Source organism: Osmerus eperlanus, chromosome 23, assembly GCF_963692335.1.
Source record: "Osmerus eperlanus chromosome 23, fOsmEpe2.1, whole genome shotgun sequence".
In the NCBI taxonomy this organism is placed as follows: Eukaryota; Metazoa; Chordata; class Actinopteri; order Osmeriformes; family Osmeridae; genus Osmerus; species Osmerus eperlanus.
In genome coordinates, this window is record NC_085040.1 from 8,353,441 (window position 1) to 8,371,222 (window position 17,782).

Consider the following 17,782-nt stretch of genomic DNA (forward strand, 5'->3'; position numbering starts at 1 on the left):
AGAAATTGATTTAATATAAAATATACATGTGATGCATCTTGTTTTTAAACGGTGATTAAATACGGTGATTGTACTGTACTTTTATGTACAGTACAAACTGATATACTACTTCGTCGTGCCAGTGCTCTGCAAAGGATTGTTGGTCAGAATAGCCTGAAAAGCATGCAGTCCTGTGTACTGTGCAGTCCCAGCAGTGCGGCTATGACGATCCCCCCAAAAAATCAAAGTGGCCAAATTCAGACACTCGTGTCTTGTTTGTGAGGGTTTCATTATATTCCATTGATCTGGAATGGATGAAACAATATGGTCTCAACCTATTGGTGATCGGTACAGGATCGTTTGATCATCCTTTCCAGATACATTTAATCAAATGTTAGTCACTGAGTTAAAAACACATTATATACAGTAAAGATAACCAAAAGGCTTAGACCAAACAGTTTGTCATCTTATTCTATGTAGAAGAATACCAGCATTTAAAAGAATGTTTTATCAATCCAGATTAATCAAATCTAATGATGAAATAATCCATTTGTAGTAGGTGGTCACTGAGCTGCATGTGAAAGGTCATCATTTGGGTTATAAAACAAATGTCAATGAACAGACAAGGTGTATTCCCATTTTATTTTTTAAAAACCCAGCAGTCATGTCATTATCACCTGTTGTGGCTTTACAGGTAAAGGGGTGTCTATGGTTAACTGAGCTAGTAGTTGGCATTCTGTCATAAGATGAAAAAAGCAAGAATGGAAAAAAACAAACACTATTGTACAGACAGAATGCAAACTGTGTGTGTGTGTGTGTCTCTATCTCTTCTCCCCCCCCCCCCCCCCCCCTGGCCATCTTAAAAAAAACATTTGTGGTTACACGGGTGCAGAAAGTAAAGGTAGGAAGAAGATAGTTGGTGTTCAACAGTTCAAAGAACAGGGGTGGAGTACAAACAAAACAGATGAAAACTGAAGAGGGGCATGTGATTGGTTGTCAATTCATTCCAATCTTGCTTCTAATTCTCTTTGCGGTTCTTCCTCCGTCGAGAAAAGTGGATGACGAGGGGACCTAAGACACTCGTCGGTCTGTCATTCCTCTCTCTCTCCCCCCCTCACTCCTCCGTGGTACCTCGTTCACCTTCATCGTTTCTTTGGGGGGGCGGCTGTGCGGGGCGGGGTGATGGGCCGGCCAGCGTTCATGCCTCCGTACTGGTATTTCGCCTTCTTCTCAGACGGCTTCAGGATCTGAGCGGAGCAGACACAGGATCAGTCACCTCTGTCCCTTCTGAGCCACACAGTTCGCGAATGTCAACAACAAAGGGGGTTGATTTCATTTGGTTTGCCTTGAGCAATGAAACTAATTGATGAGTGCCAAAAGGGGCAAACTCAAAAGTTTCCATTTAGTTTCTGTGACGCAAGTACAATTACCATCTGAGCGATACGTTTTGATGTCAGCCGACGGCTGAGTCATTGTTACCTGGAAGGAGCACATCAGCGTCTCGTCCACACTCATCATGCCTCCGGCATTGTCGAACTCGCCACAGTAGTTCGGGGCAGAGAACAGTGTCACGAGCTGGCGCTTGGCAAAGAACTCATAACCATCCTCCACCACCTGGAGGCGCCACAGACAACAGGAGAAAGTAGGGAGGACCATCAAGAAAAATACAGTATCAACAAAGACGGAAGAAAAGAAAGATACTTGAGAGGGCCATCTTGAGTGAGTGCGTGTGAATGTGTGTACGTGTGCGTTTGAGTGTGTGTTTACCTGGTGGGCTCTGCAGATGAGGTCCAGGTCGTGCCGGTTGAGGAACTTGCTGACCACATCAGCCCCGAACGTGAAGGAGACCCCGCGGTCGTTCTCCCCCCAGCCCTGGACATCCTTGTCTGGGTCCGACCACAGCAGGTCGCACAGCAACCCTGGAACACACACACACACAAGTACATACATAAAGTATACCCGCAATAAAACGAATCTAACACACAGACACACTCCCCCGCAGGAACACCCAAACAACCCATTTACAGGATCTGAGGAACGAGGACAAGCTGAATAGTCTGGTGGTTCACTGCCTTATAAGGACATGAGTTTCATGTCCGATGCACAGGGACTACATTTGGTCTGAACCTACCGTTCAGACCACACATGGATCCTTTTGGATTTAACAGGACCTCTGGCTTACCCAACCAGCATCAGAAACTATTTTAGCTGTAACGTGAGATAAGGGGAGCTATCTAAATGCTGTGTGCGGTTATTAAATAACGCCGGCGGCCAAGCACATTCTCTGCGTGTGGTGATGTTGGTTGTGGTTGCCGAACAGTAACCGTCAATGTCTAGAGGAAAGTTACAAAGATGTTGGCCGCCGAGAATCTTGTTTTATAGCCAAACCAAAATGAGTATGGCAATACTGCCCCCTTCTGGATGATTGAGTAAACTATTAAAAAAATGTGAGGAGGGGTGAAATGTTTAGTGTGTGTGTGCTTACCCGTGTCAGGGACGTCTGTAGGTCTCATAATACGACGGATCTGTTCCATAGATTGCAGGTCTGGAGAGAGGCCTATGTACAGTACACACACATCCAGAAAAGAGTCCATAAATTCAACGTAGTTCTGAGAGAACGTTTGGTGGTTTGTGAGTTCTAATAGCAATCGACGTGCACAATTACAACCGAAAACGTGACCCTATTACACAATGTTTATCTTGTGGGTACCTCCGTGGCAACAGAATATCTTCTCATCGACTATGGCAGCGATGGGGAGGCAGTTGAAGCAGTCAGTGAATGTCTTCCATAGCTTGATGTTAAATCTGCGCTTACCTAGAACACAATGAAGGGAGTGTTATTTGAAAATGCAATACCGCATTTGACCTAGGCACTGCAGGAGAGGAATAGGTGCAGCATTTTGTTTATAATTTTTAGCATGTGTTGGCCAGATGAATTGACACATTGTTTGCAAAATGTGTGTGTCTGCGTAGACCACATAAGGCATATGATTGAATGAGTTCCTGTCGAATAGGCATACGTGTGCCGTGTACTTCTCGACGTGTGTGTGTTTGTGCTCTCAGCCCCTGCGTTCATCTATGGGTAAGTGTGTTCTGGTGCGTTTGTAAGCGTGTGTAGGATTTGTAAAGTCGGTGGTTGTGTCTGTTTCTGTATCTGCAGTGTGTGTGTGTGTGTGTGCGCATTTCTCTTAACGCATCTGAGTAAACGTCAGTGTGTGTGTATAGCCCTCTAGTACCCCTCCACTCACACTCGTCGTAGAAGCCGTAGATGCGGTTGATGGAGGCGCACTCGTGGTTCCCCCTCAGCAGGAAGAAGTTCTCGGGGTATTTGATCTTATAGGCCAGCAGGAGACAGATGGTCTCCAGGGACTGCTTCCCCCGGTCCACGTAGTCTCCCAGGAACAGGTAGTTAGCCTCTGGGGGGAAGCCTCCATACTCAAACAGCCTCAGCAGGTCTGTGTACTGGCCGTGGATGTCACCTGGAGGAGAGACAGAGATGGGGAGAGAGAGAGAGACACAGACAGACAGGTTTTGGCATCTAGAAGCAGAAAACGTTTAGCTAATGCAAAAATCATATTTACTTCCCCCTTAAAGTGTTTTATATGTGCTGTAAAAAGATGCAGGGGCAAGTTCAGAGACACACATGATTTAGAAATGTGTAACTACATACAGTTGCTACAGGTTTGGTTATGCACGTTGATTGACAGTCCAACTGACCACAGATTTTGAGGGGAGCCTCCAGCTCCAAGAGGATTGGCTGGCTGAGGAAGATCTCCCGGGACTTGATGCAGAGCCCGCGCACCTCCGCCTCCGTCATCTGGACGATCTTCCCAGGACGACATCCTCGCACTGGGAGGGAGGGGGGCGGGGGGAGAGACAGAAGCGGAAGAGGAAGAGAGAGGAGGGAGAGACGGATAGCGGTGGGGGTGAAAGGGAAAGTAAGAGGGAGAAAGAAAGGGTGAGAGAGAGAAGAACCCAAGAGAGAGGGAAAAAAGGAGAACGACCACGTTAAACAAAGGCGGTCATTTGTGTAGGCTCTCACGTTACTCTGTGAAGAGCTGGTCAAGTCTATAAAAGGCACTGGCGTGTGTTTGTGTGGGCCACAAAAGATATTACAAGCATCCTACCAAATGTCTATGCCTTAAGTGTGTGTTTTATCAGAATTTATTTCAGACGCCAAGTTCCATATAAAATAACAGACATAGAACTATAAAAAAGAGAGAAAAAGAAAACTATACAACATACATAGAACAGTGCATTAAAAAGTATGAAGACTTTTGTGCCAATGTCGTCTTAAGTTCGAAGTAAATCGATAGCAGCTCTTTAGAGGGTTGACCAGTGCCTCTACTATACAGTTCTCAGACTTGTCCAGTCGACACATGAAACCATACATCAATTGTCTCAAGAGCGCCTCACAGGTTGGTACGTGCTTAGACACATTTAACCCTTGTGTTATCTTCGGGTCATTCTGACCCATCAGTCATTGTGACCCACCGTCGTATTGCGACAGATTTACCGCATACAAAGACAAAGTGAAGCATTTTCTTTTAACAGCTAGGCTGTCTCAGACCCCCCACATTGCAAAGGTTAAAAGAAAATTATTTTAATTTGTTTTTGTATTGGGTAAAATTGGGTAAACACAACGATGGTTCGTTATGAACCTTTGGGTCATGTGACCCGAAGGCAGCACGAGGGTTAACTGAATCTGAGCACATAGAAAACTTCCTTAGTAACATATTGGCCTGAGAATATATTTTACAGCGCTGTTGATATATATCGTTGTCATCTGTCCAATCATCAGAAATGACATGGCCCAGATATTTTATTTCCTCACAAACACCAAGGGGACTGCCATATAAATAAAAGGTAGGGAAGGTTAATTTCCTGTCCTGATTACTTCTGACTATCATTATGTGGCTTTTCTTTGCATTATATTTTATATCATGATCTATGCCATACTGAGAGCACACCCTCAACATCTGTTGCAGCCCAGCACTATATGGGCTGAGTAAGACCAAATCATCTGCGTACATCAGATGATTGACAATAGATTCACCTACAAGACAGCCTGTATTTGTCTTATTCAGCTGGCTTGATAAGTCGTCCATATAAACATTGAACAAAAAGGGAGACAAAAATTCCTCCTTGTCGAACTCCGTTACCAACATAGAAAGGAGCTGATACAACATTGTCCCATTTCACATGAAACACCAAAATCCTCACAAGAGGTTTAGGGACACCTCTCGCTAGCAGCTTCATAAACTGTTTTTCATGACAAATTCTATCGAAAGCTTTGGAAGCATCAATAAAGCATAACAATACAGATGAATTAACCCTCATGCTGCCTTCGGGTCACATGACCCAAAGGTTCATAACGAACCATCGTTGTGTTTACCCAATTTTACCCAATACAAAAACAAATACAAATAATTTTCTTTTAACCATTCCAATGTGGGGGGTCTGAGACAGCCCGACAGTTAAAAGAAAATGCTTCACTTTGTTTTTGTATGAGGTAAATTTGTCGCAATACGACGGTGGGTCACAATGACTGATGGGTCAGAATGACCCGAAGATAACACAAGGGTTAAGACTTGTGTACCTAGAGACCATCTCCTTCAGAGCAGAGATACAGAGATCAGCACCATGTTTTCTTTTAAAACCAAACTGATTGTCAGCAGTCAGAACATAATTTTTTTTATTTCATTAATAGAATTCTCTCAAACACTTTAGACAAGATACTAGCTAATACAATGGGTCGATAGTTGTCTATGCTGTTCAGTTTACCAGCCTCATCTTTAAGAACAGGCACTAACAGCACTGACATAATAGAGTTTGGTAGAACACCATGAACCATAATTCCAGTAAGACACATGGCTAGTAATGGACTGAGTCTATAACTGGCATTTTTTAGATGCTCTGCAGAAATGCAATCCATACCACAAGCTTTGTTGTTGTCTAGCATGTGGATGGAATCATAAATATCTACTGATCTAATTATCATGTCTGCAGAGAGACCTTTATATTCATTATCAATTCTAACGGTGTTACTTTTAACACAGTTAAATAGTTTACTGTAGTGCTCACGCCATAGATCAGCAATCTTCTCTGGACAACTAACCCCCTCGATATCAGAAGGGAGGGGAGTTCTGTCATTATTTATGATCTTGACCTCCTTCCAGAAGTCAGTAAGATTGTTATTCTGCATCTTTCTGGCCAGCGAGTCTGCCCCTCATTGTGTTTTAATTCTTCTTAATAAAACAAAGAGCATATTTAAATCTAGCATTTGTGAGTTTTTTTGTTATCAAGCAACACTTCCTGTCTGGGTCTGCCTGCCTCTGACCAGAGTCTAAAGGCCTCTCTAGCAGCAGCATGTTGCTCAGACACAAACTCATTCCAGCCAGGCCGTATGTTAGGGACCTTACTCTTGTGATAAACAAAAGGTTCACTGGAAGCATAAAGACATTTGACAATATCATCATACATGGCACAGAGCTTTTCAGCGTGATGTTTATCCTTGCAGTTCATATCCGTGCCCATTAGGGCATCCCCAGGCAATTCAACATCACTGAGTAAGCTGTCAGTTAATAGAGAATATCTGTGCATATCCTCTTTGTGTGTGTGTGTGTGTGTGTGTGTGTGTGTGTGTGTGTGTGTGTGTGTGTGTGTGTGCGTGCGTGTAAGAGAGAGACGGGGGTAGTCCAGTCTTAGCCCCAATGTCTTAAAAAAAGGTCTTTCCCACTTCCACTGAAGAAAAGATAGGAAGACACACCCCATCTCTTTGTTTGTCATCACAACAAAAACACATGGAGGCTCTAGAGGCTGTACTTTTAACAAAGTAAATACAGGAGGTGGTTTTATTCAACACAGAAGGCTTGATAACAGCCCTGCACAGCCATCATTGTCTTGTGTGTGTCTGTGTAGTTCCACATCTGTTGGGATAAGTGGGGCATTATTGTGTGTTTGGGCGCTACTTGTCACATACTCCTTCAGGGTGGAATTGCTTAACAGGCTATGGCTGATTTAAGCCACTTACTCCACATTAAATAATGGGGTCAAACTAAGCAAGTCTCCGTAATGTGGATGCAGGTGTCCCAAAAACATGCCAGGGGAGAAATAAAGCCATCTGTATATGCTTAACCATTCCTGGCATAAAGTGATCTGATATCTCATAGGAAATGTCAGTCATTTCAGCTCTGTCTCAACATTTGTTTACAAAGCCACACACAAAAGCTTAGAACCCCTTCTAAATCAACAGCCAGGTTAATGCAGGACTAAAAGTATGGATCTCATGGTAATAAAATATTTTCTTGTAATGTCCTTTTCAAAGTAGGCCTCCATGTTTCCAACATGAAGCAGCAAGGTTACCAGATTCAATAACCCAGTACAGCTGGGACCAATGCTGGGTCCTGCCAGATTGTAAACCAATGCCTGGCTGCCCCAATTCAGTTTAACTATCCTGCCCAACAACACAGGCACAGTCCAAACTAGGGCTGGGCGATATATCGAATATTAGCGATAATATCGCAATCATTTTGACGACGATGTACAATTTGAAAATATCGTGAATATCGAATATATAAAAAATAAAAGCCTGGATCCTCTGTGCACACACACTCACACACACACACACACACACACAGAGCATGTGCACAAATTGAAAATTGCACACGCACCGGCACGGTATTTTTCTCTCTTTTTGTCCTGTCACATAAGGACCTCTGCATGAATTGTTCGGTCCATGTGAGGTCCATTTTGTCAAGTTGCAAGTACCATGTTATGGCAAAAGCTTACATTTGCACTACACATTTTGTACTTGTAACAATAGCTGTTCTATCTAAATTATTTTTGTTGTTTTCTAATGGGGGCAAAAGGAAATCTTAAGCATTTAAATATTATTTCAATGCAAATGTTAACATATCGAGATATATATCGAATATCGTAAATCTTTTGACAATATCGAGATATCATTTTTTTTTATATATCGCCCAGCCCTAGTCCAAACACAGTCCTATCACCGGCAAACTATACGCCTAAAAATGCAAAAAAAAAAAGTTAGATGTAAATGTCTGTAAATACTAATACTAATGTCTTATGAATTCATTCATTGTATGCAAAAGCGTATCCACCCCTCAGAGGTGATGCAACATGTCAAGGTCTAGGTAGTTTTAATGGTAAACAGTCTGTTATCATGATCAAGGTGTTGGATGCAGGACAAATGGGAAGGATTTAAGAGCTGAGAGACTTTGACAAAGAACCAACTGCTCTGGCCAGGCGACTGGGTCAGAGTATCTCTGAAACGACAAGGCTTTTGGTCCGAGGAGTCCCGTTTCCTGTTCCATCCCGTGAACATGAGCCGTTTACCTGGGAGACGACAGCACCAGGATGCATTGTGGGAAGACGACAAGAGGGAGGGAGAGGGATGCTCTGGGCGATGTTCTGCTGGGAAACCCTGGGTTGGGCCATTCATGTGGAAGTCAACTGGACATGTGCCAGGTACAACTCTTAATGGCAGTGATATTCCTTGATAGCCATGGCCTCTTTCAGCAGGAGCTCCCTGCCACAGTGCACAAACAGTTTGAGAATGGTTTGTTTGAGGAACATGATGAAGAGTTCAAGATGTTGCCCTGGTCTCCAAATTCTTCAGGTCTCAATCCGACTGAGCATCTGTGGGATAGTCCGATTCATCACGGCTCCACCTCGCAGATGACGAGGCTTGAAGGATCTTTTGCTGGTGTCTTGGTGCCAGATACCTCAGGTAACCTCCAGGGGTCAGGACACCTCCAGGGTTCATGGAGTCCATGCCTTGACGGTTCGCCGCTGTTTTGGCAGCACATGGAGGTCCAACATTACTGTTAATGTTTTGGATCATCTGCCATTTTTTTTGTCACTTAATTGTATACTTGTTACTTAGTTACATATATCCAAAAATATCCCATTCAGTCATTTAGTATTATATCTAACAAAAAGGGTAAAGTTATTTCGACCACATTTTCATGGGAAAGGCAATGTATGTTTTTGCAGTCATATTACAGGACCAATCTCACACAAATGTTCTGTCTTGATTCAATATCATCCTCCCTCCAGCTTTGGTCTCAGCTGGCGTTTTGACTGTAACACTGGCCTCAATGCGCTGACTCTTTCCAATGCGCCTACAACCCAGGAGTGTATACATTTTCAAAGTGATTTAAGGTCTTTTTAGTTTGGTAGGGGGGGAATACAAATATTTATGTACGTAGATAATATACGGTCACAGCTACTGGCAATAAAAAAAAATTAAAAAGCTAGCACATTTGAGGTTGGCATGGAAATGTGTGCGAGCGTGCATCCTCTGGTTTTAATGTGCTTCCCGTGACTGCCCCCCCCCCCCTCCCCTCCACCACCTCACACACACTTCCCTCCCGCCACCCTTGACAGCTTCGTGTGACACATATGTGGGTCTGTGTTGGATCAGCTGACAGGCTGGGGGCCCAATATAGGAGAACACACACACACACGCGCACGCTCACAAAGACACATGCACACACACACATGCAGACACACACACACATGCACACACACACACACACAACATCGCAGGCCAGGGAAGATCTCCTTACACACGATATGGAAAAGCTAGATGACAGACAGCCATACAGTACACACACATAATCAAACGCACACGCACACACACTGCCTTTCTCAAACACATCAACACACACAGCTTGCTGCCAACAGATGATCCAGTGACCTTGACTCCATATCACACCAGTGGTGGTATCCCATCATCCCCTTCTCCTCCTCTGCACTGCAGCGGCGCTGAGCCGAGTGGGCTGGGCCCGACAGGCAATCGCCATGGCAACCGGGCAGGTCACCGCCTCGTGAGGTGTTGACGAGCGCTGCAAGCTAAACGGCGACAAAGATCAACGGCATCAGCCCAACATGGGAACACTAATGGAGGTTGGAACAGGAACTGATGCATGGAAAAGATTTGTGTGCGCAGACACACGCGTGTCAATCATGCGTGGACGTACGTGCGCCCAGGTTGTTTACGAGAAAAAAAATTGATGGGGCCACAAAACGTTTTTAATGGAATCTGTTCCTTTCAGTGGGTACTTTTGTAAATTATAATTTGAATCCATACCTCGTATTTTGGTTGTGTTGTAAGAGACAGGGTGTGTGTGTGTGTTTGAGATGGAGATGGGACACACTCGTACAAACTTTGTGACACTCTCTGACCCCCATAGAGTACAACTTGTACCATCTTGCCCTGCCAAAGCAGATCACTGTGCTGCAATATGCCCTCTCTCCCTTCCCTGGTCTCATTCTCATCCACTATCCATGTCCAACTGGGCCTTTGTGGATATCTGTCAGAGTGTGTGTTTATGACACACGTACTGTGTGTGTGTGTGTGTGTGATTGTTGGTGTTTTTGTGCTGATGTCACAGCGTAGCCCTGCCCTACAAGACGCATTCCACACGCTCCACAAACAGCCAGTCACCAGAGGCCTGCCTGCTTGCCTGTGTCTGCCTGCCTGCCTGCCTGCCTGCCTGCCTGTCTGTCTGTCTGTCTGCCTGTCTGTCTGCCTGTCTGCCTGTCTGTCTGTCTGTCTGTCTGCGCCACAGAAGTAGCTGAAGCACAAACACTCACTACACCTTGCGCATGTAAACCACTGAGAGCAAAGACAAAGACAAGTGACCTTCCCCAGATAGGACTTTGGGAAATACAGTACTATAACAAAGTATCTAAGCACAGGAAAACATTTACATTTACTTACATTTACAAAAAGAGCTAGGCTATATCACATGAAGTGTGTTATTCCGAGTCTGATAACCTTTATTTTTAATCAACTTAACAATTTTGGCTGCACTTGTAAATAACGACCAATTGATCAACATCAGCCATGGCAACACGGCTGGGGAAAGAAATTGAACACATTACATAACTAAAGTTTTATCCAAGTGTAAAAAGAATATAAATAAAAAATACAATTGAAAAGTTGCTCTAGAATTCTCATGAAAGTTTATTTACTTAATGATTGTTTGGAACAGCAAGACAACACAATGACACAGTTGTACTAAAACAGGCAGGTTGGTATTCCAGTTGCCATCGTTTTGACTCACTCCGCTGCTTTTTATGTAGCAAAGGGTCAGGCAGGTCGGGAAGTTTCCGTTCATTTAACAGACCACGGTTGACTTAGTGGCATTGCGAGGGAGTGAGGGGGAGAGAGAACGACAGGAAGAAGAGAGAGAACGATAGGGAACGATAGAGAAAGAAAGAGAGAGAAAAATGAAATCCCGGTCTGCTTCTCTGAGGCGTTACCATATATGGGCACCGTTGTGGTGGAGAGGAAGGAGGATGTAGTTAGGGCAAAGGCGGGAGCTCTCTAAGCCATGAACATCTGATACTGAGGCGACGCTAGCCAGGTCGGGACAACAGGGCGACGCAACATGACCCGTGGATTGACTGAGATATATGGAATGGCTGACGACCCAATACAAGACTGTCATTTGCAGACAGCTATGCAAGCCCAAACATCAACAATCCTCTGATGTCAGAGTAGAGAAAGGGTTACTGTATAAGAAGCCATAGTCTCAGACAGGCTTGCTCCTTACCACAGCATTTTTGAACATATTTATGCTTTTGTGCCAAATTAGAAAATGATGCAATTCGGCCTCATATCTTAGATAACAGTATCTTCATACAGAAGGTATGTCTATCTGGCATATCTGGTCACATAATGATGAAATACTGCACCAAATCCCCACCAACTGATTGTCAACGTTAACAAAAGTGTGTGCTTCACAAGAAGGGAAGGACTCAGTGGACCATGGTGTTGCTAACTAGCAACGCTGTAGAATTGTCTTCAATGACCTTTTGGAGTTCCCCGCCTCCATTCTACCCCCCTGAAATGGATCTCTCGTTTTCTTCCAGCAGGGTTCAGCTGCAATCCTCTGCTCCTACCATCCCTCCACCCCACCCCACCCCCACTTCTCACACACAGGCAACAGAAAACAGCCCCATCGCTTAACAGAAGAACATGCAGTGACTTCGGCCCCCGAGTGGAAGGGAATCCCAATGTTTGTGCCATTTCTTGGAACTTCTAATCTTTCTCTAATGTGAACTTCTCTCTTATATTGCTACTGAGGACTTTTTGTTTCACATTATGTGGAGAGGGTCTGAAAGAGTGTCTTTGTCGAGCCAAAGAAAGAGTGAAAGCGAGAGAAAGCGAGAGAGGGGGGGGGGGATGACGGACGGAGAAACAGTCTCCACAGTGTCTGCAGAGCGGCAAAATAGTACCAGGGAAGGAGAGAACCAGGAAAAAGACAGAAGGAGAGGTGGGGGGGGGAACAGAAGAGAGGGAGGGAGAGAGAAGAGGGGAGAGATACAGAGGGGTCTATAGCAGAAGTCTGAGGGGCAGCGAAGCCCCCGTGCCCTGTGACACAGCTGGTACCAGGGGGCGAGGTGGACCGCGCCACACAGCTACCACCATTGTTACGTACACAACACTGACATGCTGACGCCCTCAACCCCCCGGGGCCCAGGCGACACAACAACACTCTTCATTATCACCATCATCAACAACAACAACAACAACAATACCACCTCCAACTTGTGAAAACATTTATTGGCCAACAAGGTTACTTTATAAGCATCCTTTAGGTAACCTGATTTCTCAACATCTGGAAAGCACGATTCCAGTCAACATCTAGTTTCCACAGGAAATGAACTTGACTCCTGTTGGTCAGTTAAACCCCCCCCCCATATAGCCACGAAAAAAAGCGAAAACAGCCTCCATATGCCCCCTGTGTTCCTTCGCCCCAACACACTCACACAAGGGTGCGATGGTGTTGATTGTGCCACATTACGAAGCCTATAGGAGAAAAGGACTGTGTGGCCACCTGTGATGGCATAAGAGACAGAGGGTCCCTTGTCCGCTGTTGTTGGTGTGCTAGGGCGTGTGGGCATAAAGTCTGGGGTGGGTGAGAGAGACAGAGCTCCAATAGGTCTACATTTTAAAGCTGGCTCACTCACATAATACTGTACACATAGCGCTAATAAAACTACCAAGGAGCAGCAAGAAGTGGAAACTGTAATCCCAAAATCCTTAATTTGAGGGAAAAAAACCTCAAAAGCACAAAATAGTCTTTAATACTGCCCTGTAATAGTCTACATGACTCCATTTGTATTGTAACTAACCAGACACTAGGAAAAGTCCAAGGAACTCTTATATGCAAAACCTACCAAACCATTTGAGACTCTCCAATACAGCCTCTGACTCAAGACTTTATCTGTATAGTTGGTAAACAACAAGGTAATGCAGAATTATAGTAATTCACCTTCTTAATAACTGTCACCCCACCCACATACACACACCCATACAGCCCAGTATGGTACACCAAGATTGAGATTCAAACACTTGTCACTGGATCTGCGTTAGTTTGTCAGGTAAGCAGCTATCAGGATGATAGACGGGCTGGCTGGCTTTTTCTGCCATTTGACCACCACTTCAGTCAACAAACAGCAATGTGCTATTGTGTGTGTATATGTGCATATTATATGAGTTAGGTGTGAAACAAGAGAGATAATGGGGGGGGGGGGGGTGAGTGGTGAGAGAAATAATTTGTGTGGGGAAAAAGGCATGTGGCATGTGTAATGTGTAAAGGAGTGACGGGAGTCAGGTGGCTGAGCGGTGAGGGAGTCGGGCTAGTAATCTGAAGGTTGCCAGTTCGATTCCTGGCCGTGCAAAATGACGTTGTGTCCTTGGGCAAGGCACTTCACCCTACTTGCCTCGGGAGAATGTCCCTGTACTTACTGTAAGTCGCTCTGGATAAGAGCGTCTGCTAAATGGCTAAATGTAAATGTAAAGATGTGCGTGGCTGTGACAGTTAGAGACAGACCTACTACAGTCTACAAATACTACAGTTTACATCTGTTCATTAACATGTGTGTGTGTGTGTGTGTGTGTACGTGTGTGTGAGTGACTGAAAGGGTAGGTGGGTCATTACTACCAGGGACAGCTGCGTCTGTTGACATTTAATGAAGAGGATCAGAGAAGCCGAGAGGGAGGGGGGGCTGGGAGGTGAGGGAGAGGTTGACTGGTCTGCTAAGAAAGTGTCGGACCCTCGGAGGAGTAGGTGAACACACAGACACAGGCGAACTATCCACAGACGCCAATTGAAACTAACACAAACAGATGGCGATGTGCTAGGACTGTGGTGGGACCTGAAGAGATGCTGATGTACAAAGTCAAATTACAGGCCAGACAGTTGCCTGACAAACAAGTTGGTGTTTACACCAGGGATCAACAGGGTGTGTGTGTGCGCTGTGCGCTGTGCGCTTTGCAAGTGTGTGTGTGTTGTTGAGGGGGTCTAGGGCTCTGGACCCATCTCTCTGACTGCACCCACTTCTTTTAGAGGCTTGGTCGTTAGTGTTTTCCAGTTTTGAGAATACTCACGAAAGGGAAATTGGGCTAAAACTAGTTAGGGTAAAGAGAGATCTGTTGGGATACAAAAAAACACATCTGGAAGCTTTTACAAGCATATTTCAGTCCAATTCCCCCCTCCAAGTTTCCTTGGTAATGTAGAGGAGGCTGCCAAAAATGCAACTTGCCTGACTAAGGCTCTTTTTCCGGAGTTGTGCTTATAGCCAACTGTCTGCGGTATAACAGCATACAGCCACCAGCTCTGTAAGAGTTATGCAACAGAGTGTCAAATCCCACAGATACCTTTCATCTGCAAAGTGATCCACAGATTATTACATTGGCAATGGTTTTGTGGATGTTTGCATAACTGTTAGTTCTTAATAAAGTGTGTTGATAATTAATAAGTGGAGCTGACAGTACGTGTGTAGCCTGTGTTTTGTTGTTGTTGTGCTCATCACTCTGAGACAGAACACGGCTAGGTTTACTGAACACAGCGAAGAACAGCTTGTGTGCTGGACTTTTGTCAACACAGGAGGCCAGTTTCAGCTGTCATGTCTCCCTTACAGTATTTAGTCTTGCATGACTGCATCATCCCCAAACAGGTAGCATTGCTATGGATGTCAGCATCTAGATGTCAATTGAAAAAGTTAATATTTCAAGTAATATATGATAGATGAACAGCTTCCACCATTATATACCTGTATAAATATAGCAACGAGTTAAATTATTTAGTTTAGTATTTTAGTCAAATGAGTGTCCTAAAGTAAAGAAATCAGAAGGAGTTTGGCTTGCCCTAACATTTTTAGGTTGGAACTTCCTTTCCTAAAACAGAAACCCCCTTAAATTAGTTATGATCTGGGTAATAAAGTTAATTTCTCAATTTTTTGACTGTCCAGCCACTGACACAAACGCAGTAGAATCAGCAAGAGTAAGGTAGTGTATTATAGCAGCCTAATAAATTCACGCTTAGCCTACAATGTGTTTACATTTACATTTTAGTCATTTAGCAGACGCTCTTATCCAGAGCGACTTACAGTAAGTACAGGGACATTCCCCCGAGGCAAGGAGGGTGAAGTGCCTTGCCCAAGGACACAACGTCATTTTGCACGGCTGGGAATCGAATCAGCAACCTTCTTACTAGCCCGATTCCCTAACCGCTCGGCCACCTGACTCCCGTTTATTTAAAGGGCGTGCAAAATTTGAAGATGTAAAGTTGGATATAATTTATCAATTACAACAATTTACTCAATTTTGGACCCATGTTATTAACCCAATTATGAAATTAAACATATTCAACTGAATAATTTTTAGGCCAACTTACTCAACTTTTGAACTCTGTCAATGTGTACCAGTTTTAGATTTTAAGATTCCCATACACAAATTGTTATCAAAATCCACATTGCACATAAACTTACGACGAAGATAACAGAGAACATTGGCATAGCCACTATAAACCCTACTTAATTTTTTCAACAAAACATAACATAAGCAAAGGATCGTTCGACTTCTGCAACTTAGAAACCAGCTGCACATCAACACAATCCGAATTTAAAATTGATATTTATTTTTACAGGTAGGTAAAAATAAATATCAATTTTAAGTTCAAAGAGAGAAGGGAATTCTTGACCACGGCGATGACCAGTTATAAAATGTAGTTTAATTTAAGAGAAAGGCTACCGATGAAGCTTAGGTGCGCCTGTGTTTGGAATTAGTGACAAATAGCAGCTATCTCAAATACCGGGCTCTAGTTCCTATCCTAAAACAGGCCTTCACCTGTGGATTTAAGCCCTAAAAAAGGCCAGTCACGGGCACCACAAAACCGTTCATGACCATACTTTAGTTTAAACTGCGATACATTATAAACTTTCCGATGAACTCACCTTCTAAAAGCCTGGAGATTAGCGAGTCGACATCCAACTCCCCTTCCGCCATTTCTGTAGTGGGTGCTGTCAATGCTGCGCTCGCCACAGTCGCTGCTGGCAGGCAGGCACCGCCTGACCGCATCACAACAACGGAATGCAAGCCGCTGGGTCTCACCGCCCGATTTTCAATGGGACATTCGCACATTCTTGTAGCCTACAGAACAGAAAATAGTCATATAATGCCTATTATAGGCTACGGCAACCATTTTCTTGTTGGTGGTTAGCAATTGGTGTGTTGTAACAACTGAAGAGATTTTATAAAGCATGCAGCGTAGTCTATATTGTCTTTGACAATGATAGGCCTGTATGTAGGCTAGGCTATATGGAATAAACGTATAAGATATTTGCCGAAGAAATGGTTGTCAGAGTCTATGTTTTTATGTTTTTAATTGTTATGGCAATAATTGAATTTAACTTCAAATAATGACATGACACATTCATTTTGTTCATTGTTCAAACTACACAATCCTGGAGCTGGTTTTTAATGATAATTTTGAAAAGTTGCAATATCATAGGCTATCACTATTAGATATCTTAAACATTATAACGATGGATCGTAGCAATGATCGAGCAAAAAACGAAACCATCGATATTTCTTACGTGCGTTTCCCAAACATGCTCGTAAGGAGTAGGCTAATCAATGCACTTTCAAGAGTTACGTATTTTCAAGAGACACTTTAGCTATGTCTTTCGGAACGGACGGTAAAACTAAGATTCGTCCTACTATGGATTCTATGATCAATTTAGCTTTACGACGCTTTCGGGAAACGCAGCCCTGTTCTGTTGTCAACTCTGTGTAAAGCAATGCTCTGCTAATCTCGAAATAAAATGAGATTATAGCGCCCTCCTCTGGCAATGTAGCCTAAGTATCCCAAACATGACCAACAGCTACAGATGAAATTGCCTAGGTGTATGAAACAAAGGTGTCAGCCATGCATTAGTAAATGAAATACTCCCAGATTTGACAATTAAGTCATTTTCAGATAGGCTATAGGCCTTCCATTGGAATTTGAGAGGCTAAACTCTATATTCTTCTTGTATGACAGAAAAAACGAAACTAAACAAAAAACAAAATGCATTAGCAACTAAAAAGTTAGATACAAAGATATAGACCTAGGGACTTACAGTTTCTCGATACAGAATCCTTTCCAAAAGTCTGTCAGAGAAAGTTGAGGAACAGGGTGCTCAGACAGCTGTGGCTTTGACCATATCATAAGGCAGTAGGCCTGTATCATAGGCTATGTGAATGTTGCATTGGAGATCAAATCACATTTATTTGTATAGCGCTTTTTATAAGCAATCTCAAGATGGAGATGGGATTTGACTCAAATTGTTAAATCGTTTGAGAAAGTCTCGAGAAAGTGTGTTATACCTTGACCTAAGTTGTTTCAAAAGTCAAATTCGCGTATGGCTTTTAACTGGTTTTAAAAGCTTTAGCCTACTTCTTTCCTTCGTGGGCTACGTCATTTGGGTATTTCCG

The 17,782-nt window shown here is 43.7% G+C and overlaps 1 protein-coding gene across 1 annotated transcript; it reads right to left on the bottom strand.

Moving 5' to 3' along the window:
• Positions 1–604: 604 nt before the first annotated feature.
• Positions 605–16,409, bottom strand: LOC134009864 (serine/threonine-protein phosphatase PP1-beta catalytic subunit). The gene is made up of 8 exons (XM_062449609.1): positions 16,261–16,409; positions 3,697–3,828; positions 3,228–3,458; positions 2,690–2,794; positions 2,465–2,536; positions 1,747–1,898; positions 1,459–1,593; positions 605–1,226 (listed from the first exon to the last, which is right to left on the bottom strand). Exons 1-8 carry the CDS (start codon positions 16,382–16,384, stop codon positions 1,122–1,124), a joined length of 1,056 nt encoding a protein of 351 aa, XP_062305593.1. The 5' UTR covers positions 16,385–16,409; the 3' UTR covers positions 605–1,121.
• Positions 16,410–17,782: the final 1,373 nt, after the last annotated feature.